This window comes from Knufia obscura, assembly GCF_036327395.1.
Source record: "Knufia obscura strain CCFEE 5817 isolate CBS 148926 chromosome Unknown scaffold_36, whole genome shotgun sequence".
Taxonomy (NCBI): Eukaryota; Fungi; Ascomycota; class Eurotiomycetes; order Chaetothyriales; family Trichomeriaceae; genus Knufia; species Knufia obscura.
In genome coordinates, this window is record NW_027042722.1 from 7,775 (window position 1) to 25,748 (window position 17,974).

General features: G+C 51.4%; 7 protein-coding genes across 7 annotated transcripts; 4 read left to right on the plus strand and 3 right to left on the minus strand.

Annotated features, from left to right (window-relative positions):
- Positions 1-677: 677 nt before the first annotated feature.
- On the minus strand, positions 678-998 carry PMZ80_011262 (uncharacterized protein; the record flags this gene model as incomplete). Its single annotated transcript, XM_064879641.1, has 1 exon — positions 678-998. The coding sequence occupies one exon, from the start codon at positions 996-998 to the stop codon at positions 678-680; it is 321 nt and encodes a 106-aa protein (XP_064724585.1).
- A 1,466-nt stretch (positions 999-2,464) lies between these two features.
- On the plus strand, positions 2,465-3,106 carry PMZ80_011263 (uncharacterized protein; the record flags this gene model as incomplete). The annotated part of the gene is made up of 1 exon (XM_064879642.1): positions 2,465-3,106. The coding sequence occupies one exon, from the start codon at positions 2,465-2,467 to the stop codon at positions 3,104-3,106; it is 642 nt and encodes a 213-aa protein (XP_064724586.1).
- Positions 3,107-5,021: 1,915 nt separating this feature from the next.
- Positions 5,022-5,627, minus strand: PMZ80_011264 (uncharacterized protein; the record flags this gene model as incomplete). The annotated part of the gene is made up of 4 exons (XM_064879643.1): positions 5,022-5,122; positions 5,175-5,261; positions 5,308-5,406; positions 5,456-5,627. 4 exons carry the CDS (start codon positions 5,625-5,627, stop codon positions 5,022-5,024), a joined length of 459 nt encoding a protein of 152 aa, XP_064724587.1.
- Positions 5,628-7,647: 2,020 nt separating this feature from the next.
- On the plus strand, positions 7,648-8,106 carry PMZ80_011265 (uncharacterized protein; the record flags this gene model as incomplete). Its single annotated transcript, XM_064879644.1, has 1 exon — positions 7,648-8,106. One exon carries the CDS (start codon positions 7,648-7,650, stop codon positions 8,104-8,106), a length of 459 nt encoding a protein of 152 aa, XP_064724588.1.
- Positions 8,107-10,039: 1,933 nt separating this feature from the next.
- Positions 10,040-10,381, plus strand: PMZ80_011266 (uncharacterized protein; the record flags this gene model as incomplete). Its single annotated transcript, XM_064879645.1, has 1 exon — positions 10,040-10,381. One exon carries the CDS (start codon positions 10,040-10,042, stop codon positions 10,379-10,381), a length of 342 nt encoding a protein of 113 aa, XP_064724589.1.
- Positions 10,382-13,044: 2,663 nt separating this feature from the next.
- PMZ80_011267 (uncharacterized protein) lies at positions 13,045-14,679 on the plus strand (the record flags this gene model as incomplete). Its single annotated transcript, XM_064879646.1, has 3 exons — positions 13,045-13,276; positions 13,333-13,874; positions 13,927-14,679. The coding sequence occupies 3 exons, from the start codon at positions 13,045-13,047 to the stop codon at positions 14,677-14,679; spliced, it is 1,527 nt and encodes a 508-aa protein (XP_064724590.1).
- A 297-nt stretch (positions 14,680-14,976) lies between these two features.
- Positions 14,977-16,084, minus strand: PMZ80_011268 (uncharacterized protein; the record flags this gene model as incomplete). Its single annotated transcript, XM_064879647.1, has 3 exons — positions 14,977-15,880; positions 15,946-16,001; positions 16,049-16,084. The coding sequence occupies 3 exons, from the start codon at positions 16,082-16,084 to the stop codon at positions 14,977-14,979; spliced, it is 996 nt and encodes a 331-aa protein (XP_064724591.1).
- Positions 16,085-17,974: the final 1,890 nt, after the last annotated feature.

Sequence of the window (17,974 nt, forward strand, 5' to 3'; positions counted from 1 at the left end):
CCTATCGCATGCGTGCTGCGCAATGGCCACCACAAGAAGATTGCGAAGGTCGGCACACGGTCCGGGAGACTGTTCAGCGTGCAGTGTAGCACGAGAGAACGCTGCACATTAAGAGACGGTAGGTCGCGACGTCGCAGGTTTACGCTGTGATCAGCACGGGAGAAGCGAGGTAAGACGAAGGGTAAATCACCGGCACTAAAGTGTACCTCTAGTAGCGGGGAACAGAGTTCGGTAACCAGATCCGGCCAGGCTAGCTTAGCCTCGATCACATATAGGGTTTCTACCTGATTAACTACGACCATCGCCACGTAACTAGATTTCTAGTCGAATCTTAAGCTGTATGCTGTAGTAACAGTAGAATTTTCACCACGAGCCATCTCGAGTCATACATTCGCAGCCCTTTCTTACGCATAGTAAGCTACTCTGGCCTCGTCGCACCAGGTACAGCGGCTGCTCCAACAGGATCTGATCCCCGCACTCAAAGAAGACCGGCCTTGTTTACGCTAGATCTGTGCGACAGAAGTTGGACCTGCCATGTCTTCCGACACCATGGTCGCCTTGACTGGGGATGGCCACATGAATGCTGCAAGCATAGTTCTCGCCGCTGTACATGCCACCCCTCGCTGTGGCAAAAGAACCTCTTCCGCGTGTACGTGATGCGACTTCGCCCTTGTACCTCATTCGCGCGTGCCACGACTCGGGATCTTTGAGGCATCACCTTCACCTCCTTGAGCGTCGTCTGCAGTATCAGTCATGCGCACATCCAGTGAGCGAAGGACCGCGCTCAAGCTGGCTATCGGCGATGCATGCACAGATGTTGACGTTCCCTCCAAAACTTGCGAGGCATCCACAGGACCATTGCCCATCAACTTCTGTATGTCTTGCCCGTTATCACAGTCGACTCCATCGCCCACGTCACCATCTTCATCGTTTTCATTATGTCCAATACCCGCGTCCTCCAGGTCATCGTTCCAATGCTCCGAGCTGCCTTTCGACATGGCTGCCTGGTCTTGATAGTCGTCTGCGCTATGCAGAGTCAAAGCAATCGCTGTTAGGGAGGCTGAGGACAAAGACAAGCGACCAACCAGAACAATGGCTTACCAAAGGATGGCTGCAAAATGAGGTTGGAGAACGACAATGAGGTGGAAATCCATTTGACCCTGAAACTGATCCTCGCGAGGCATGACCCTGATTCTCAGTAACCATCCACTTCCGGTGGTTGCGCTGATGGCGTGCGAGGCTGACAGAGGGCGTATGCTATGCGCTGCCCACGAGTGTTCGAGTGTTCGAGGTACCTCATGTTGAACCTCACTCCCAACTCGACTGTGACTGGTCGGGGGCCTCTACAAACCTGTGGATCTGGTCAATCAGCTTGGGACAGCACCATCCAAATCGTGGTTGTGAATGTACAGTGCACCACCTGGGCAGTGCTGCCGGTTCGCTGGAGCAAGCCTGCACCGACCAAAATGGGTGATGTGGAGTATTGCTCCACGTCGCGCCGACTCAGATTGATGGCCGCAATGCGGTTGCAGCACGCTGAAACATGAGAAGGGGGCGGCACCAAAGTAAGAACGGTCTTGCTGTTGCTCGTCTACTCGGTCCTTTGTACCTTGCACACATGGTGACGTCACTCTTTTCTTCTGTTCTCCTTAGAAGGGCAACTGTTGTTGCGTAATATACTATGATTTCGACGTCCAACGGCCGCCATCATATCGTTGATGCGCTATTGATATTTTCACATCTTCAAACAAGCTTAGAAGATGGAGAGTGAAGCGAATTCCTAGTATAGTGTGTTGTTGTCTGCTCGTGACGGCGGTTATCTCACGGTTTAAGAGCTCGAATGTCGCCAAATCAACATCATCGACACAGCTCTTTGCGCTTCCTAACGAGCACCCTGACGATCCCTTTACCGGACATAGTTGTCACCCTCCGCGTCTACAGTGGAACGACACTGCCTTCTACCGTGCTACTGTAGACCAGGGATTCGCGGTGGTGGACACCGGCCACGTTCCGGCACCGTGCCGGCCGGGTACGCCCCTCTTCATCGCTTTCGCGTCGCAGCACTGCATGTTGGTCCAGACGCTAGTATCTTACCTGGCTCAAGGCTGGCCACCATCCCAGATCGTAATATTCGACAACACCGGACACGCCACGGAAAACGCAGAAGGCTCTGTAGACCCCTACATGCACTACTTTCTAAACCATACTCATATTCGATACGTCTATGTGGTCGCCGTTTACGCAATCTCTAGGCGGCTGACATTCGCAGAATGCCAGAATCTTTTTCTTCACGTTGCCCAAAGGAAAGACATCTACGACTTTTTCTGGGCCCACCAAGACGTGGTTGTGATGCAGGATGAGACGTTATACCCATCGCTGTTCGAAGCAGTCGTAGCAGAGAAGCGAGAGCTCGTACGCAGGTTTGGGACTCGGTCTCCAAATTGGCCGGTTGGCTAGCTCAACCATGGTCAACTTCCTCAGTCTGCCTACCGAGATACGGAACAAGATTTACGAACAAGTGTTGGTCATACCGCATCCACTCTATCTCTTTCAAGAGCCAGGCTTCTCAGTAGACACCTTTGCACCCGACAAGCCTTTCCAGTGGCCTGCGTTACTATACACCAACAGACAAATACATGGCGAAGCTAGCGCAGTGCTCTATGGCATGAATCATTTCCATTTCGTGGATATAACAGCGCAACAAGTCGACGTCCTGCGATCTTTCTTGAGCCACATTGGAATTACCAACGCAGCCTCAGTGTCGCACTTATGTGTCAACTTTCCCGTTGCACAAAATATAGAAGGAGAACCACGAAAATTTCGGCTCAGGGACGACAGCATGCAAGCTTTGACGCTTCTTCAGGATAAGTGTACCAGTTTATCAACGCTGGAAACTGTTGTGCACTACAAGAACTCCAGTTTCTTCACCAGGACAGACAAGTTCCTCCAAGAGGCATTGCCACAAATCGATGCGCAGCTCAGAGCCATTTCCTCGCTCGAGAGCATCGTTGTCCGAGTTGAAGTCCATGGCCAGATTCCAACGTCCTCGGCCAAAGAGTTGATGCAAGAGCTTGGATGGTCAGTGGTGTCCGGTAGAGATCTATGACACTAATACCGATGGGTATAGACTCGAACACACCAGGCTCGCATTTGACGAACGACAAGGAGGTTGGTGTAGCGGGAGTAGGAACAACAAAGACAGGATACATCATCCACTCCAAGGACCAGGAGTCAACAGAAAAGGCAAGCGCCAGCGCGGAGCGGCTGCAAGAGCTGGGCAACGAAACAAAGCTGGTGAAGTCTCGCTATGGAGTGGTCGTACATCGCTTCCCTACCACTGGCATCGCTCCTTCCGAGACAATGAGATTATGAGGATGTCTTTGCCTAGCATTTCTATTACCAACATGGAAAGACAGAGTATCTCTTGAGCATGTCCGACAGGTGGATGGGTGCTGAAGATCCAGGCGAACCGATACTGCGAAGCATTTAGAGGCATGTTTCGACCAACATAAGCAATATCCTACCACCCGTTCAAATCACCAAGACCACCGCGCCGAATGTGTCGACACATTGTGGTCACATGTTGACTCCGTGGCTGATAAAAGGCAGATTAGGTGTTGCGTGTGGTATCGTGTTTGCTGGAAACGGTGCTGGACTCCGAGCAGCCTCATAGGCGATCTCAGCTAAGTAGATAGCCATGTGCAAGTCCACGAAGAAGGAAAGAGACGGAGTACAAGGCTATGTAAAACGGCAGGTTTCAGGACCAGAGAAAATGGGGCGATAATGGTGATCTTTAGGTTACAATAAATAGGGGCAAACTACACCTAAAGCTGTTTTCACCTTGGTCCAAACTATGCCTGTAAGGGATCAGCCCCATTTCTGACGTAGTTAATTTAGTCGCTTTTTCGCACGCCACAGAATTAAGTGAGCTCAGCTGACTTAAAAGCAATACCGTTATCACGTGTTTAGGCAATGTGAAACACGAAAACACGCGTGCGTCTTTGAAAAGCTTTTCAGATTCTCACCACTCATTCAACCCTCACTACTCAGTATGCTTGCCAGATTCTCGTTTCACTTGCCATTACGGCATGTCCCCATTCATTGTCAAAACAAGAAATGCCGGAACTTCACCACCGGCTCTCTTCATTCGCAGCTTCCTGCAACGGTATATCGGCTCCAGCTTCTGCCCAAATCAAATCTCTCAGTCTACAGGGAAGATGGAAGTTCGGAAAACGGAGAACAGGTACTAGTCTCTGATGATGGCCTGGTCTATCCTAGAGTGTGCGATAAAGATCCAAGTACGTATCGCGAAACTTGACCCAGGAAACTGCTATTGAACATAACTTCCCAGCATCAAACGGTCCTCTTTTCATGCCTAACACGACCCTAATGCAAGATTTGGCGAGGATGGCATTTGATCAACTCCTCGAGGAAGATGAAACTAGAAAACCTGTGCTTATTAGCATCAAAAAGGGTACGTTCTGAATCATATTGCTGCAGGCAACACTTACGATACTGCGCAGGGACTGTGCTGCCTCCACCTCTTGTTGCTTTTTATCATCACCCTTCTCAATTCTCACTGCAGTCATCGCGTCCGATGAAGCTACCGAGTGAGTCTCACCTTGTACCGGTGGAGCAGATGGCTTACTCATTCAACAGACTTGAAAAGTGTGCTCGACGAGCTCTATGCGACGCATGCGACTATTCTTGATGCCGAGGAGTGGTTCGACCAAAACCCTTTCCATGAAGCTTTGTCAGATACAGATACACTGCAGTGGTAGATAAATTCAAGGGCATAGTACTAGCCTTAAAGCAGCGATCGACACTCTTTTCGTCGCGGTTGCAGACCAAGTTCCTGCAAAAGCTAGTGCTTGAGTAATGGGCATTACGTCTTGCAAATTGTATTGTACGAACTGGCAACGATAGAAGCAATTTGACTAGACTAGAATGCGCCCATCCTTTCCCCGCGTCTCGGCCACACCAAAAGGTTGCTATTGATCCAGGAAAACAGTCATGTGAGCTTAGGAAGTTTCTGTGGCCTTTGGATATTCATCCTGCCATTCTGATTTTGTCATGCGCTTGCCGTAAGTGGTAAGGAAGTTGTTGATTTTCGTATTCAGCTCTGCAAACGTAGGATCAGTCAGTGTCAGTCTGCTGGCGAAAGGCCGACTAACCTTTCAGGTCCATGTCTTTCGCCGGTTGCAATGAATAATGATCATTGCTTTCGTGTACGATTACTAGGTCACTCGGCAATTTTGTACCTGGTGTTTGTTTAGCTCTTGTAGGTCGCGAGGCACAACCACGAACCTTCTGGTATGGCGTAAACAACAATACTGGCACCCTTGAAATCTTTCACAAGCTTCTGCTGAGTAGGAGTGTTGGGGCGCAACGAGGCACCATTCGGAGCTTTTTTGGTCAGTTCATGTTGCCAAGATTAACGGGTTTAAGGACTTACCTGCATAAGTCTGTGGGTTTGCCGCCTTTGCCTTGACTTTGCCGGCTTCAGTCAGGACATCATAGCTTCCTAGTTTCTTGATTGTTCTGTCACGAAGGGAAATGGCCGGTCCATTATTTAGCCTGAACAACTCCTTGGGAACGGTAGTGAATTTGTTGATATACTTGGCCATCTCGATGAGGGGTGTTGAGTTATGGTCTAGCTGAGTATTCAAAGCAGGAATGATTGTCTTCAAGTCAAGACCTACGTTTTATACAGCTGCCTCATCACTCATGTGAATTTCACCTTGGCAGGGGAGCGGTTATCAGCGCTAGTTTCTACTTTACAGTCACTCACGCAATTTGCCTACACTCCGCCGATTCTCTACATGTCTTGCTTCACAACTTGGGCGAACCGCTGGCCTCCTGGTCTGAATAAGTATCTGGAGGGCGTTGAATGGAGAGTGTTTCAGTGCATTGCCGCCTAGAGTTTGGTGGAGCGTCCTAGCCAATCACTTGTGTTACGGAACCGCGCGGCAGATCTTCCCACCATCTCCTGCGGATGCTAGGACAATTGAAGTCTGTATGAAGCGCACCTCCGGGTCTGGGCAAAGGTTGAGGACATTGTGTGTCACCTGAAGAGAAAAGATAGGCTTAAGGCCCAGTTATGCAAGCGGTAAATCAAGCTAAATCTAATATGTCCAACATGAGAATAACCCAACTTCACAGAAGCCAGACCGCGCCGTACGAAGCCAATGTAAGGGGATGTATGCCGATCGTGAGTATAGATAGGCTTCATATTAGCAAGGAGCTTGTCCTACAAATCAATTGAATTCGCTAATGTTGATATCTTGTAACCCTGATGGCAAGAGGTGCCTGTATCATTCGTGCTAGATTTGTTTCAAGCTGGTGGGGCAGAAGCGGGAAAAGGACTGATTGACTGACTGAATATTGCCCATATTCGTACGAATAATTACTCGCATTACTCGTATTCGTATTCCTTTATTTGTTTATGTGTCCGCCTCAGCGGTGGCGAGTCACGGCTTCTGTGATCGTCCAAACGGCGTGACGAGCACTCCCTGCACATCTTTCCGAACCTTTCCATTTCTTCTTCGATGGGCTATGACTTGTACTCCGTTTCCCGTCTGTCGTGACCCAACCTGTGGCCATCACGTGCCTTCCGGATGACGTGTCTCCAAGAAGCATTGTTAGCCGGCACACTCCGAGGCCAAACAGCTCTCGTCCTAGGGCGAGTGTGTACAAATGGGAAAAGGCAGAAAGAGCCGGCGGTAGGGGAAAGGCGTTTGGCTGAAACACCACCCTCGACATCTGGAGGGGCATGGCCGCAGTGATCTGAAACACACTAGTGCCGGCCGCGAGATCGGTCGCAGTGTCGCAGGATCCGCACCCCAGAAGTCGAGGCTGCGTTCATCCATGCACACGCGATGCTTCGCCTACCGGAGCAACTTCGATTTCTGGTGGGTGCAAGTCCTGCTGCAGCCGGTTTCCCAGTCCTGCAGCAGCCATTTCCCTGGCGAAGACGAATCGTTTCAGGGCGCTCTTGACCACACAGCAACGGTCCTATGACATCAGCAGAGCGGCCAAGAGACTGGTCGCAGCGGGTGATAAATCCCCGAAACATACCATTACTGGCCATGCGACTCATCCCACAGCATCAGGGATGCTCCATTCTCCCACCAGAAGCCATACTTTGGTATTCTGCCGACGGAGACCCTGAATGTGCCCACCAGATGTTGTAGCTGCACATTGGCAGATTGCCAGGAGACGGGCTGTCCTCATGCAGCTCATAATGCACTTTTCTCCATCTCCACCTAGCCGGTTGCTGCACAGCGTCAGATGCCACCATAATCAGTGCTGTATGCGACCGACCTTCATACCCCATGCTTTCTTGAAAAGTTCCAACCGAAGGCAAACAGCATTCTACCCACCAGAAGTGGGTGCTGTGCGTCGTGAGGGTACTACGAACAACCGCAGCGGGCTGCAGTTTGCATCGCCCCTACCAGACAGCATAATTGGTGATCGCTGCCATCGACGGCCGCATCTGGAGAGACTCATATTCTGGGTACCGTCGCACCACGGCCAGAGCGGTGTTTTTGATCTATCACCGTCCTGGTCGGATCAACCAGGACAAGAGAGACTCTCCTCCTTCCCCAACTCATCCCGGACACGAGGGCAACAACGTCACCGAGAGTCATGAGGAAAGTGTGCGTTCTCGGGATATGTCTCCCCGTGGTGACATCGCTCCGCACGCCGGGCAACATCACCTTCTGCAACGAGGCCGACGGCGGTCCGCCATGTGTCACCGAAGACCTCGTGTGGGAGACGGGGTGTCGCACGATCCCGGACTCGAATGCCAAAGGCGACGTCGGTAGCAGCATCAAGGTCGGCTCTTCCCTCCTCCAGATGCACGATCCGGATGCTAATGAAGGGGTCCAACAGCTCGTCGGCGACAGTGTGTGCACGGTCTTTTTCGCGGAGGATTGTGATCGCGACGATCAGGACGACTGGACCAAGTTCGGGAGTGGAGGGTACTGGACCATTCAGGATGGTATCAGCGGCATCTACCGCTCATACATGTGCGAGGAAGCGTTTTGCTCCGTCGTCACTGACACGGGCGGGATCGATCCCAGCCTGTGTGAGAAGGAGCCCTAGACAACGAGGCTGGTCCGTCGTGGCCCAGAAGTCGAATATGCGTAGAGGAGCGATGGACGTTCTTTAGATTTTCCCCATTCGGACAAGCAAGGCAGATGACCTGGCATTATTCGATTCCCTTCGAGCTGAGCATGTCCTAAATTCTCCTTGCATCTTGCTGTTGGTGATCACCAAGCCAGCGTGTCGCGGGTGGAGGAGATCAACCATCAACAAACACTATGAGGCGTCGATGTCAGCTGAATCGTCTTGCCAAAGACGTAGCATCAACGGTTGGCAGCAGTCTCACCGTGATGTAGTGGTGTGTGGGAGGTCGTCGAGTATCGGCGGCGGCCACAAGACTAGCGAGTGTCGAATGGCATTACCCCTGCTGTTTCCAACGTCGAGAACGATCTCTTGCTGCTGCCTTGTGGACTCCCTGCGCTATGGTCCTGGGTCGAGCATTACTCTGTCCTCTCCATGGTAGAAAGTCTCCCATTGTTGCACCTTTCTGGAGGTCTCTACATGGGTCCGCCGTTGGTGTGGTGACCCATAATCACGTCCGTCGTCGAACGCTGGCCCTCTTTCACCGTGGACTTCTTCCTTGCTGGGGATCTGGTCGTTATAGGTCTCGCGCCTTTGGCTTAGTACAGCCTCCATTTCAGGAGTTGAGGTTCGCTCGGTGTCGGAAAGGGTTTCATAGCCTTTGTCGTCAGTCACTGCATGTTTGGCCACCATGCCGCTGTCAGTCTGGGTCTCCATGCTCGTTGTGGTTGTCAACCAGTGCGACTCAAGCGCCTGGTGCAGTTCAGAAAAACAAAGCGAAAAGGAAGCAGGCTGAACAACGACAAGGCTGAGATTTAGGTCCTGCTCGGACATTGTTCGAAGCCACATCTTGGCATGGCATTTTACCAAACGAGCATGTTACGGGTGGCAGGCATATGGCAAGGGAAGAGGATAAATGTAACTGCAATGTAACTGCTGGACATGGTTTCCTCGAGTCAACCACGAATCATGCCTGTAAGCACCGCACCGTCAAGTCCAGCTGCGGCCCTTTCGATTCGCCCAAAGCTTCTGCGACGCGTTGACAGGCGCGTAGTTGAATTTCACCATCGTTGATTGGTGCTCATCTCAGCATGGCCACAGTCAGACCGCAGTATTGTTGACACTGTTGACCCGCTTTCCAACACTGTCCCAAGGGCTGTTCCAGGCACTTGGCCTGCAGGTCACAGTCATTCAAAAGGCCTCCTTCGCGACCCTATCACTCAACCCCAACGCGCCCCCACTCAATCTACCTTGAATCTGTTCTCTGCCTTCGATCGTTGAGCGGACATTCATTCGACGTCTGCGCCGTTCGCTCTCTGGACATAGCACACACGGATCACCTGCGGCGATGTCACTGCGAAGCTGGATAGGCATGAGAGGCAGGCATGCAAGAGAAGAGCGAGGACCTCTCCCACAGATGGACAATGAGTTGGCAGGGAAGAAAGATGACAATGTCAAACATCATGGTACAGGCGTCTTTACGACGCGTCCTCATCTGGGAGCTATACTCTTCACCGTTCGGCGTCTGTCTCTGGCTTGTGCTTGTGGTTACCTTAATGGCCACCTGTGGCCGCAAGTGGGCGCTCGAGGATCGGCAATCAACCAAGCATACCCGCCGAAGCACGCACGATCGACGCCGGCGTGGTCAAAGGCAAGCTCCCTGTCCCAGTGGCCACACTGACAGCGCTGAGGTAGCACGATCTGGCCGTCAGCTGTGTTGAGCTGCGTGAGGTGACGAATCGAGTTCGAGGGAGATGGTGGTGTTTGGCCCTGTTAGCGATGTCAGTCGAGGTCTTACCCCAGTACTGCGCTGACTCACGCCACTCGACAACCATGAAGCAACGGTGACCGTGATCCTCGGAGGGGTTAAGCGCCCTGTGCCAGTCGTCAGACCGGCTGCGTGCATAGCGCGATGTCTACCATGACCGCAACACTTGGACGATTGTCAGACAGCTCACCACCAATCAGACCACTTCGTGCTCCCAGAACGAAACGCGTGATCGTCCCGAGTAACAAAGCCCGCGAAGCACAGAAGAACAAAACATCCACGTTGTCGTTTCGAGACATTGAGACGGTCGAAGAAGATGACGATGAAACCACCCTACGGACGCTCGTCAAGCTGGTCACTGACCTTAAAGCCATCATCGAGCAGCAAAACACCACCATCAAGATCGCTCAAACTGAGCTGAGCGAGAACAGAACAGATTCCCTGTTGGAGTTCTTCACGGGAATACTTACGTGCCGCAAAACATGACTTTCGATAGGGCAACTGTTCAGTAAGTCTATCTATCCACAGTTGTTGCGCTGAGCTGTAACTAAGCCTTGAACAGAAGGGGCGCTCATGGAGAGGGATACACTACAGACTGGGACCCTAATTCCGTGCCACACCGTACGATACGACTGACTACCCCTCAACTGAGGGATGCAGGAATGTGGTATGTTCTTCACTGGCGCCCGCAAGGACCATCAGCTATTTCGCCTCGCCCAGACAACTCGGCTTCTCACCAAACCAGAAAAGAGAGAAGAAAGCGTAAGAAGCAAGCTCGAAAACTGTAAGCTCGCTGTCGTTGGTCCATCTTGCAGTGGATGGCAATCTGCTCAAGCAGATGGGCGCAGGCAGCATAGCGTCAAAAGGCTTTTCATTCACCTCTGCCCATAGCTAGCCTTTCTTCACAGCCGATCGACAAGTTAGAGGCGGAAGTCTTCGGAAGTGTTGTATATCGATTTCACCAATGCGAAAACGTTGGCGCCTCGCTAAGTAAAGGAAGAGTATTTCGTCAGATTTGTCAATTGTTTTCAAGCGGAGATTTTGTGAATACAGGACAAGTCGATGACAGTCGAGAAAGATCGGACCTTCCAGTAGATCTTTAGGTATGAAAATGGTATTTTTATGTACGTTCAAATGAGCGTTTGAGACTGGGGCTCTGTTGAGTAGTGTTCAAAAGATTGCTAGAAAGAATGCAGAGATAAAGAAAGTTATTTCCACCCGACGATTCCATGTCAATCGTCAGGTTGGTAATCGAGTTCCGCAAACCGGACTTGTGCCCAAGTGGCCTGCTGACAGAATTTGTACACATCGCGCCTTATGTCACGCGTGGCGCTCACTATTGAACAAGATCGCGCATTAGCTAAGTTAACCTTCATCAGCGTCAGAGTGGAATTTTGCGTACCTAGAACCAGCGCGCGTGGACGTTCGCGTGAGAATGTTGACCAGCTTAAGGTTGATGCCATGTCATGCGTCAGAGAATGGACCGGTTCGACTGGAATTTGTCCACAAGCGCGCAAGTCCTCGTGAATCAGCTGCTCCCAGTCAGCGACCCCTTCATATCAAGTCACTCGCCTGCCTGGACGGCGTAGCTTGGTATCAACCTGTCCCGTGACATAGTAAGCCGAGACATTCAAAATCTGTCGCCATTAGTACGTCTTTCTGGCAGTCAGAGCAACAGGGGACTTGCTGGCCACGGCTGGCTTAACCGATATTGTTGAACACCTTATGCGAAACAGTCTCGCTGGAATCTACTCTTTTGGCAGATCCTCCGCTCCAGGCTTTCTTCGACATATAGGGGCCACAATATTGGCTGGACACGCACTATAGTGTTCGAACGAGTTACGGTTTGTGCGATTCAGTTCTCGTGACCACCCAATGATGCCGCCTGCAGTGCATTGCTGTACACTCCTCCTTGAACTTTGACATCTGCTCCTGCATCCAGGAGAACCTTAATCATCATAGCATTTCCATCTCTTGCTGCAGCCTGCAACGCATTTCTCGACTCGCCTGCTGCTTCATTAAGGTTTGTGCCTTGACATGAAGGCCACTGAACAAGTTCAAGTCTAGTGCGCAGATGGTCTAGGATTGACCCATCGGGCGATGATGGAAAACGAAAGCAATTTCCTGCTCTTGAAAGTGGACGTGCACAAGCTTCGGGACCAACGACAGTTCACAGTGGTGCCCACAACTGTAAATGGAGAGAAAGAGAAGGTGATGTGGTGGGTTGCCTACGTGCTCAGAAGACCACCATCGCAAGGAGTGATTACAGGTCCCGGACGAGGCGAGACCAAGCACGAAGCAAGCAGGACAGTGAAGAAAGGTGTCGAGTGTGTGATGAACAATTTGGTCTTTCTTAGCTGAATTCTATTTCCTGCTAGTATGTTGATGCATCTTGTAGTGGCGTTCGCTCTAGTGTCAGATGCTCGATCGCTGAGGGAAAGGACGTACCCGAGTTTGACCTCTCATCAGTAGATAGTTTCGCCGGCCCATGGACAAACCTGATGTAGAACATGCGAATCAGGGTTCTGAGCCTCTCTAGCACAGGAAGTCCAGCAATGTCTCCCTTCTATATTGTAATATTCTCTATTGTATGAGGAGATGCATGGGGTAGGGCTGCATTCTGTTAGTTTCGTGGTGACAAGATAAGAAAAACCAATCAGCACATGTTGGCTCTGACGCGGCCTCTAGTAGATTAAGGGTACTATCAGATGTTCTTGAGATGGAAGTAAATTGTGTATTCAACGAAAACCTCTCACCTATTTGTTTTGCAACACTAGTGAGCGTTGCTGGGTGTTGAACAACAGCCCGCCACCTCTTTAGCTGAGACAAAATTCCCGTGGGTTTGACAGTGGTAAGCTGAGAAACTGTCGTTGCCGATGTGTACCAGAAGATTCCGGAGGGAAATTGCCGAGGAGATAAGACGAGATAAGTCGAAACGAAAAGTGATGATTCATATATGATATCTGGCAGAAACACGAGGGCACAACAAAACGCAAGGATACGAGATAGCACAAGCCGAAATATGAGAAGATACAAGAATCGACACACTTGCATTAGCGTACCAGTCCAGGAAATGACTCTTGGCCCACCCCCGCAACATCAAGGCTGGGTAGTAATGTTGCTTTTCCACCCTCCACATTTGAGACCTCATGGCTCAATTTCTCTGGATGGACTCGATCTTGCTGTCGAACGCGCAGATGGGATTTGTCCTTGTGTTCGTCTATATTGTCACCTTGGCTGTCTATCGCTTATATTTGAGCCCTCTCGCGAAGTTCCCCGGCCCTCGGCTTGCTGCGTTGACGCTTTGGTACGAGTTCTACTACGATGTGGTCCAACGCGGAAGATATACTTGGAAGATTCGGGAGATGCATAGAACATACGGTATGCGCCAAATCAGACTTCGCTCAAATTCAGATTGTGTTGCTGATTTCGGCCAGGGCCCATAGTCCGGATCAACCCATATGAGCTGCACATTGACGACCCAGAGTACTACGACGAGATTTATACTGGTCCAACAAAACGACGAGATAAATGGGCCTGGTCTGCGGCGATGTTTGGGAATTCTTCGTCCCATTTTGGGACCGTGCCACATGACCAGCATCGCCTGCGGCGGGCACCTTTGAACCCTTTTTTCTCTAAGAGATCGGTTACAAAACTCGAGCCCATGATTAAGTCGGTCGTAGAAAAGTTCTGTACACGACTGCGAGGCTTTCAGCAAACCAAAGAACCAGTCAATCTGTGTCATGCTTTTGCCGCTCTGACCATGGACGTTATCACGGATTACGCTTTCGCAAAGTCCTACAATTGTCTTGACGAACCAGATTTTGCACCCATCTGGCCCGAGGCCATCGATTCAGTCTCCGAACAGAGTCATATTAATAAGCAATTCCCCTGGTTGCTGCCTGTGATGAGGTTGATGCCACTGTGGTTGGTGGCACGGCTCAACCCGCACATAATGCGCCTGATCGGCTTTCAGATAGTACGTATAAATTTCGTCAACACCCTCACAACGACTAATGGCCACGTAACAGGACTTAGCCAAGCAAGTTTCAAAGGTCATGGAAGAAAACAATGTGGACAGCCGGACTTCGAGCCATCAAACCATATTCCAGGAACTTGTGCAGACCAGCGAGCTACCACCAGAGGAGAAGAAGCTGCGGCACTTGGTCGGCGAAGGACAATCCATCGTGGCAGCCGGTCAGGTGACGACAACTCATTACCTTAATACCACAGCCTACCACGTCCTTGCCAATCCGGAGATACTCTCAAAACTCAAAGCAGAACTCGGAGAAGCCATGCCCAACGAGAGCTTGGTCCCCTCGCAGAAGCTTGAACAGCTCCCATATCTCTCAGCAGTAGTGTACGAGGGCTACCGCATATCCTACGGCGTCACCCACCGCCTCCAGCGGGTGTCTCCTGACGCACCGCTCATCTATCACGACAGCGTCATCCCTGCTGGAACACCTATAGGCATGACATCGATCTTCATGCACGAAAATCCCAAACATTTCCCTGAACCGAAGACCTTCAGACCACAGCGCTGGCTAGACCCTAGTGAGCGAAATCGACTGGGGAAGTATTTAGTGAACTTTAGCAAGGGAACCAGAGGTTGTCTGGGCCAGCACCTGGCGCAGGCAGAGATCTATCTCACTTTAGCAGCAATGTTTCGGCGGTTCGATATGGCTTTGTACCAGACGACGAGAGAAGATATTGATGTAGCGCACGACTTTTTCAATCCACAGCCAAAGAAGGGATCGATGGGATTGCGGGTCATCGTGCAATGAGATTCTTCAGACAACGGGGAGCGAATCTTTGAATTTGTGTCCCGCAGGCGTACAACAATTTGTAGTCAAACCACTTCTCCCATTTTAAAAAAGAACATAATGGAGAAACGACAAGAGTCCATTCACATTGCCTTGATGATCTGGTATCATCCTCATGAACGCGAATACTCTCTCTGGCAACGCCAATCAGCCTTTCAACCCTATCTTGCCTACGATGTTGCTAACGTCTACCGTGCGCTATGGCTCTTGCACTCATGCGCCAGAGTTCTGCTGCACGTAATCATGATGGACTACTCATTACACCGGCTTCTGCCCATATACGACCGACACCCTCGTATAGGCGTGAATTTTGCGATCCTGGAAGCCCTGCCTCACCCTGGCGAGAAATACCTGCACTTCTTCAAAGGACCACCCTAGAACCCTCGTGAACAGCGCCATTGTCCAACCTTCGATTCCTTGATAAGCTTCTAGGAGATGCCAGCGGCCAATCTCCTTCAACCTTTTGTCCTTTGCCCACGGCCCGAGCGGCATTTTGTATCGCTTTTCGGCCACGTTGATGAGACCGGCTCGAACGGTGTGCTCCTTCTGGAGGTCGAGAATACGAAAAGTCTTCCCCATCTTCTCGCCAGCCTCGATATAGTTTGCAGTCGCGTTGTGGAAAATGTGGCTGGGGGGGATTGAGTCGTCGTCTGTCTTCCAGTCGACACTGTACTCGACCTGCTCGTACCAACCCCCTGGCTTTAGATGCGCGTAAACCTGGTCGTAGAAGGCGGACCAGTCAGCGATGGAGCCGTAAAGGGCGCGGACGTGGATGAAGTCAAACCGGTTTTCTCTAAAACCCCATTCCTGCGTGCAGTCATGGACTTCGAATTGGCAGTTGGGGGGGACCCACAATGGTTGAATCGGAGACAGATCAGTGCCAATCACATTGGCCGAGGGAAACTGGTCGGCAAAGTCGATGGCCCAAATACCAGTACCAGTGCCAACGTCAAGCACTTCTTGTGGACTAGAGCCTATGGGCGCTTGGAAAAGTTTACCGTCGAAAAGTAACAGGAAAATGTGGTTTGCGATGTCGAGTTGGTCGTTTTGAGTCTCGTCGTTCGGTGCCCAATATTCCCCTTCCCTGTAGGCATGATAACGTCTTCCGTTTTCAAACCTGTAGTTGGTAATAGAAGACGTTAGAGACGCTGTTTCGCTTTGACTATTGTAAAAATCAGCACCAATCTCCTAAGGCGTGCATTTCAGCCACGAGCCGGGGATTCCTACATGTCCCCTCCGTAGGCCGAGTCAGCATCCTCGTCTCGGAAGAGATCTATTGGAGCCTAGCTCGTATCAGTATCTAAGATTCGCAGTTTCTCTTGTTACTCACTGCTGGAGCTATGGCGTTTTCTCTTTCTTCAGCCATGATTTAATAGCCGTGAAGCTCTAAGACACTGACCTTTGTACAGGATCACTGGGCTATATAAGTAGTTGGCGCTCCGGTCCACACGAGGAAGGGGAACCAGCGTCGGTCTGGGGACCACTTCCTGCATCCCCGGCGGGTATCTGCACGATGATCTGTGGGGCCGGCACCTTGTTGGTTTCAGAAACGACATGACAACCAATCAAAGCACCGCACTAACTCGACCCGCGCTGCTTGCCGTCTGACAGTTGCACCTCAATCAGCAAGGTACTGTCGAAGGGAGCAAGGCAAAGAACACGTAGTTCTTTAGCTGAGAATAAAGTTCGGTAATGCAGAGGCCAATGTCCACTTTCGTCCTCCAAGAAGCTACCGTAAACATCATTTGGTCTGCCAAGTTCGGTACTGTAGCTGCGAGTTAGTGCATACACTTGAGACGGTCGTAGGCGCTGGTTATGCCTGTAGAGAGATCTGTTAGCACTACCACAGGCTCTGGAAAACCCTGGTACAACTCTTCTCGTAGACACTGGAAGAAGGAGCTGTGTGACTCTGCATCCTCCTTTGGTTCCCACGAGAAGGCGACTGGGAAGGTGCGACTGGTGCTCGACTTGGCCACACCAATAATGAGAAGCATCCTCTTATTGTTGGTACGAGATGTAGCATCGACGATAAGCAGTGCGTTGCTCGTGTACCGCTGAATGACCTTCAGCGACTGCGTACACCATAAGAAGATCTGAACCATCTTGGTAACAGTATAACCGTTGGAGTCAGTACTAATCTGTTTATGTAGGCAGTACCACCAGCCAGCATCCTCGAATACTGCGACAAGCGTCGCCGTCATTGATTGGTGCTGGTCTGTAGCATGGCCACAAGCCAACCTAATGGTGTTGACACTGTTGACCCGCTTTCTAATGGCTGTTCCAGATTGTGCTGACGGACCTTGCAGGTCACGGTCATTCAAGATCTGCTTTCGCGGACATAGAGAACGCCTCACACCCCTTCGACCGACCTTCCTGATTCCCCACTCCCTTCTCGATCGCTGAACGAACATCGATGGAACGCCTACACTGTCTGCCTGCCCGAGTACTACGCATGCGTCACCTTCGGCGATGTCAGGCTCGAAGCTAAAGCTGGCGAAGCAAGAAGACCAGCTTGCGCATTGAGCTCGCTCATGGTCACGACCTGCAAGAGAGCAAGGGCCTCCCTACGATGGACAAGGGGACGTGGCAGTGAAGCAAGATCACGACGAACAACACAACGATGGAGGCTTCCTTGACCTGGCACTGCGGATGTGGGCCGGGTCCGCAAGCTATCGACGCGGTTTGAGGCCGATCTATCTTGCAGACATGCCATTTTGGAGAGAGCTATCGGCGCCAGCACGACCTCCGACCCCTCACACGTCCTGGTCTTTAAGCCTTCCTCCACGCCTGTGCCCATGGCGGTTCTATGATCATCTCCATGGCTGTCGGTGATCGCAGTCGGTGGCTCGCGGATTTAAAAGCGAGCCGCGTATTCACGTGGCCACACTGACAGAGCTGAGAGTGCGCCACTTGACTGTCGGCCGCGTCGAGCTGTGTTCGGTGATATATCGAGCTCGAGGGAGATGGCGATGTTCGGCCCTATCGTAGTGGTCAATTGAGGTCCTACTCATCACTGCGCTGACTTACGCCACTTTGCAACCATGAATCAACGGTGACAGCGATCCTGGGCAAGGACTGCAGACCTATGGCGAGGCGACCGAAAAGGCCGTCTGCCCGTTGCCCAACACCAAAGAACCCCGAAGGAGACAGCACCGGCTGGTGTGAGAGACGCCGGTGAAGGTCTCCTGGACCCGGCTCCACACACCGCCCTGGACGTGCAGCTGCTCCAAATCAGTCAGAAAAGACAAGTCCACGA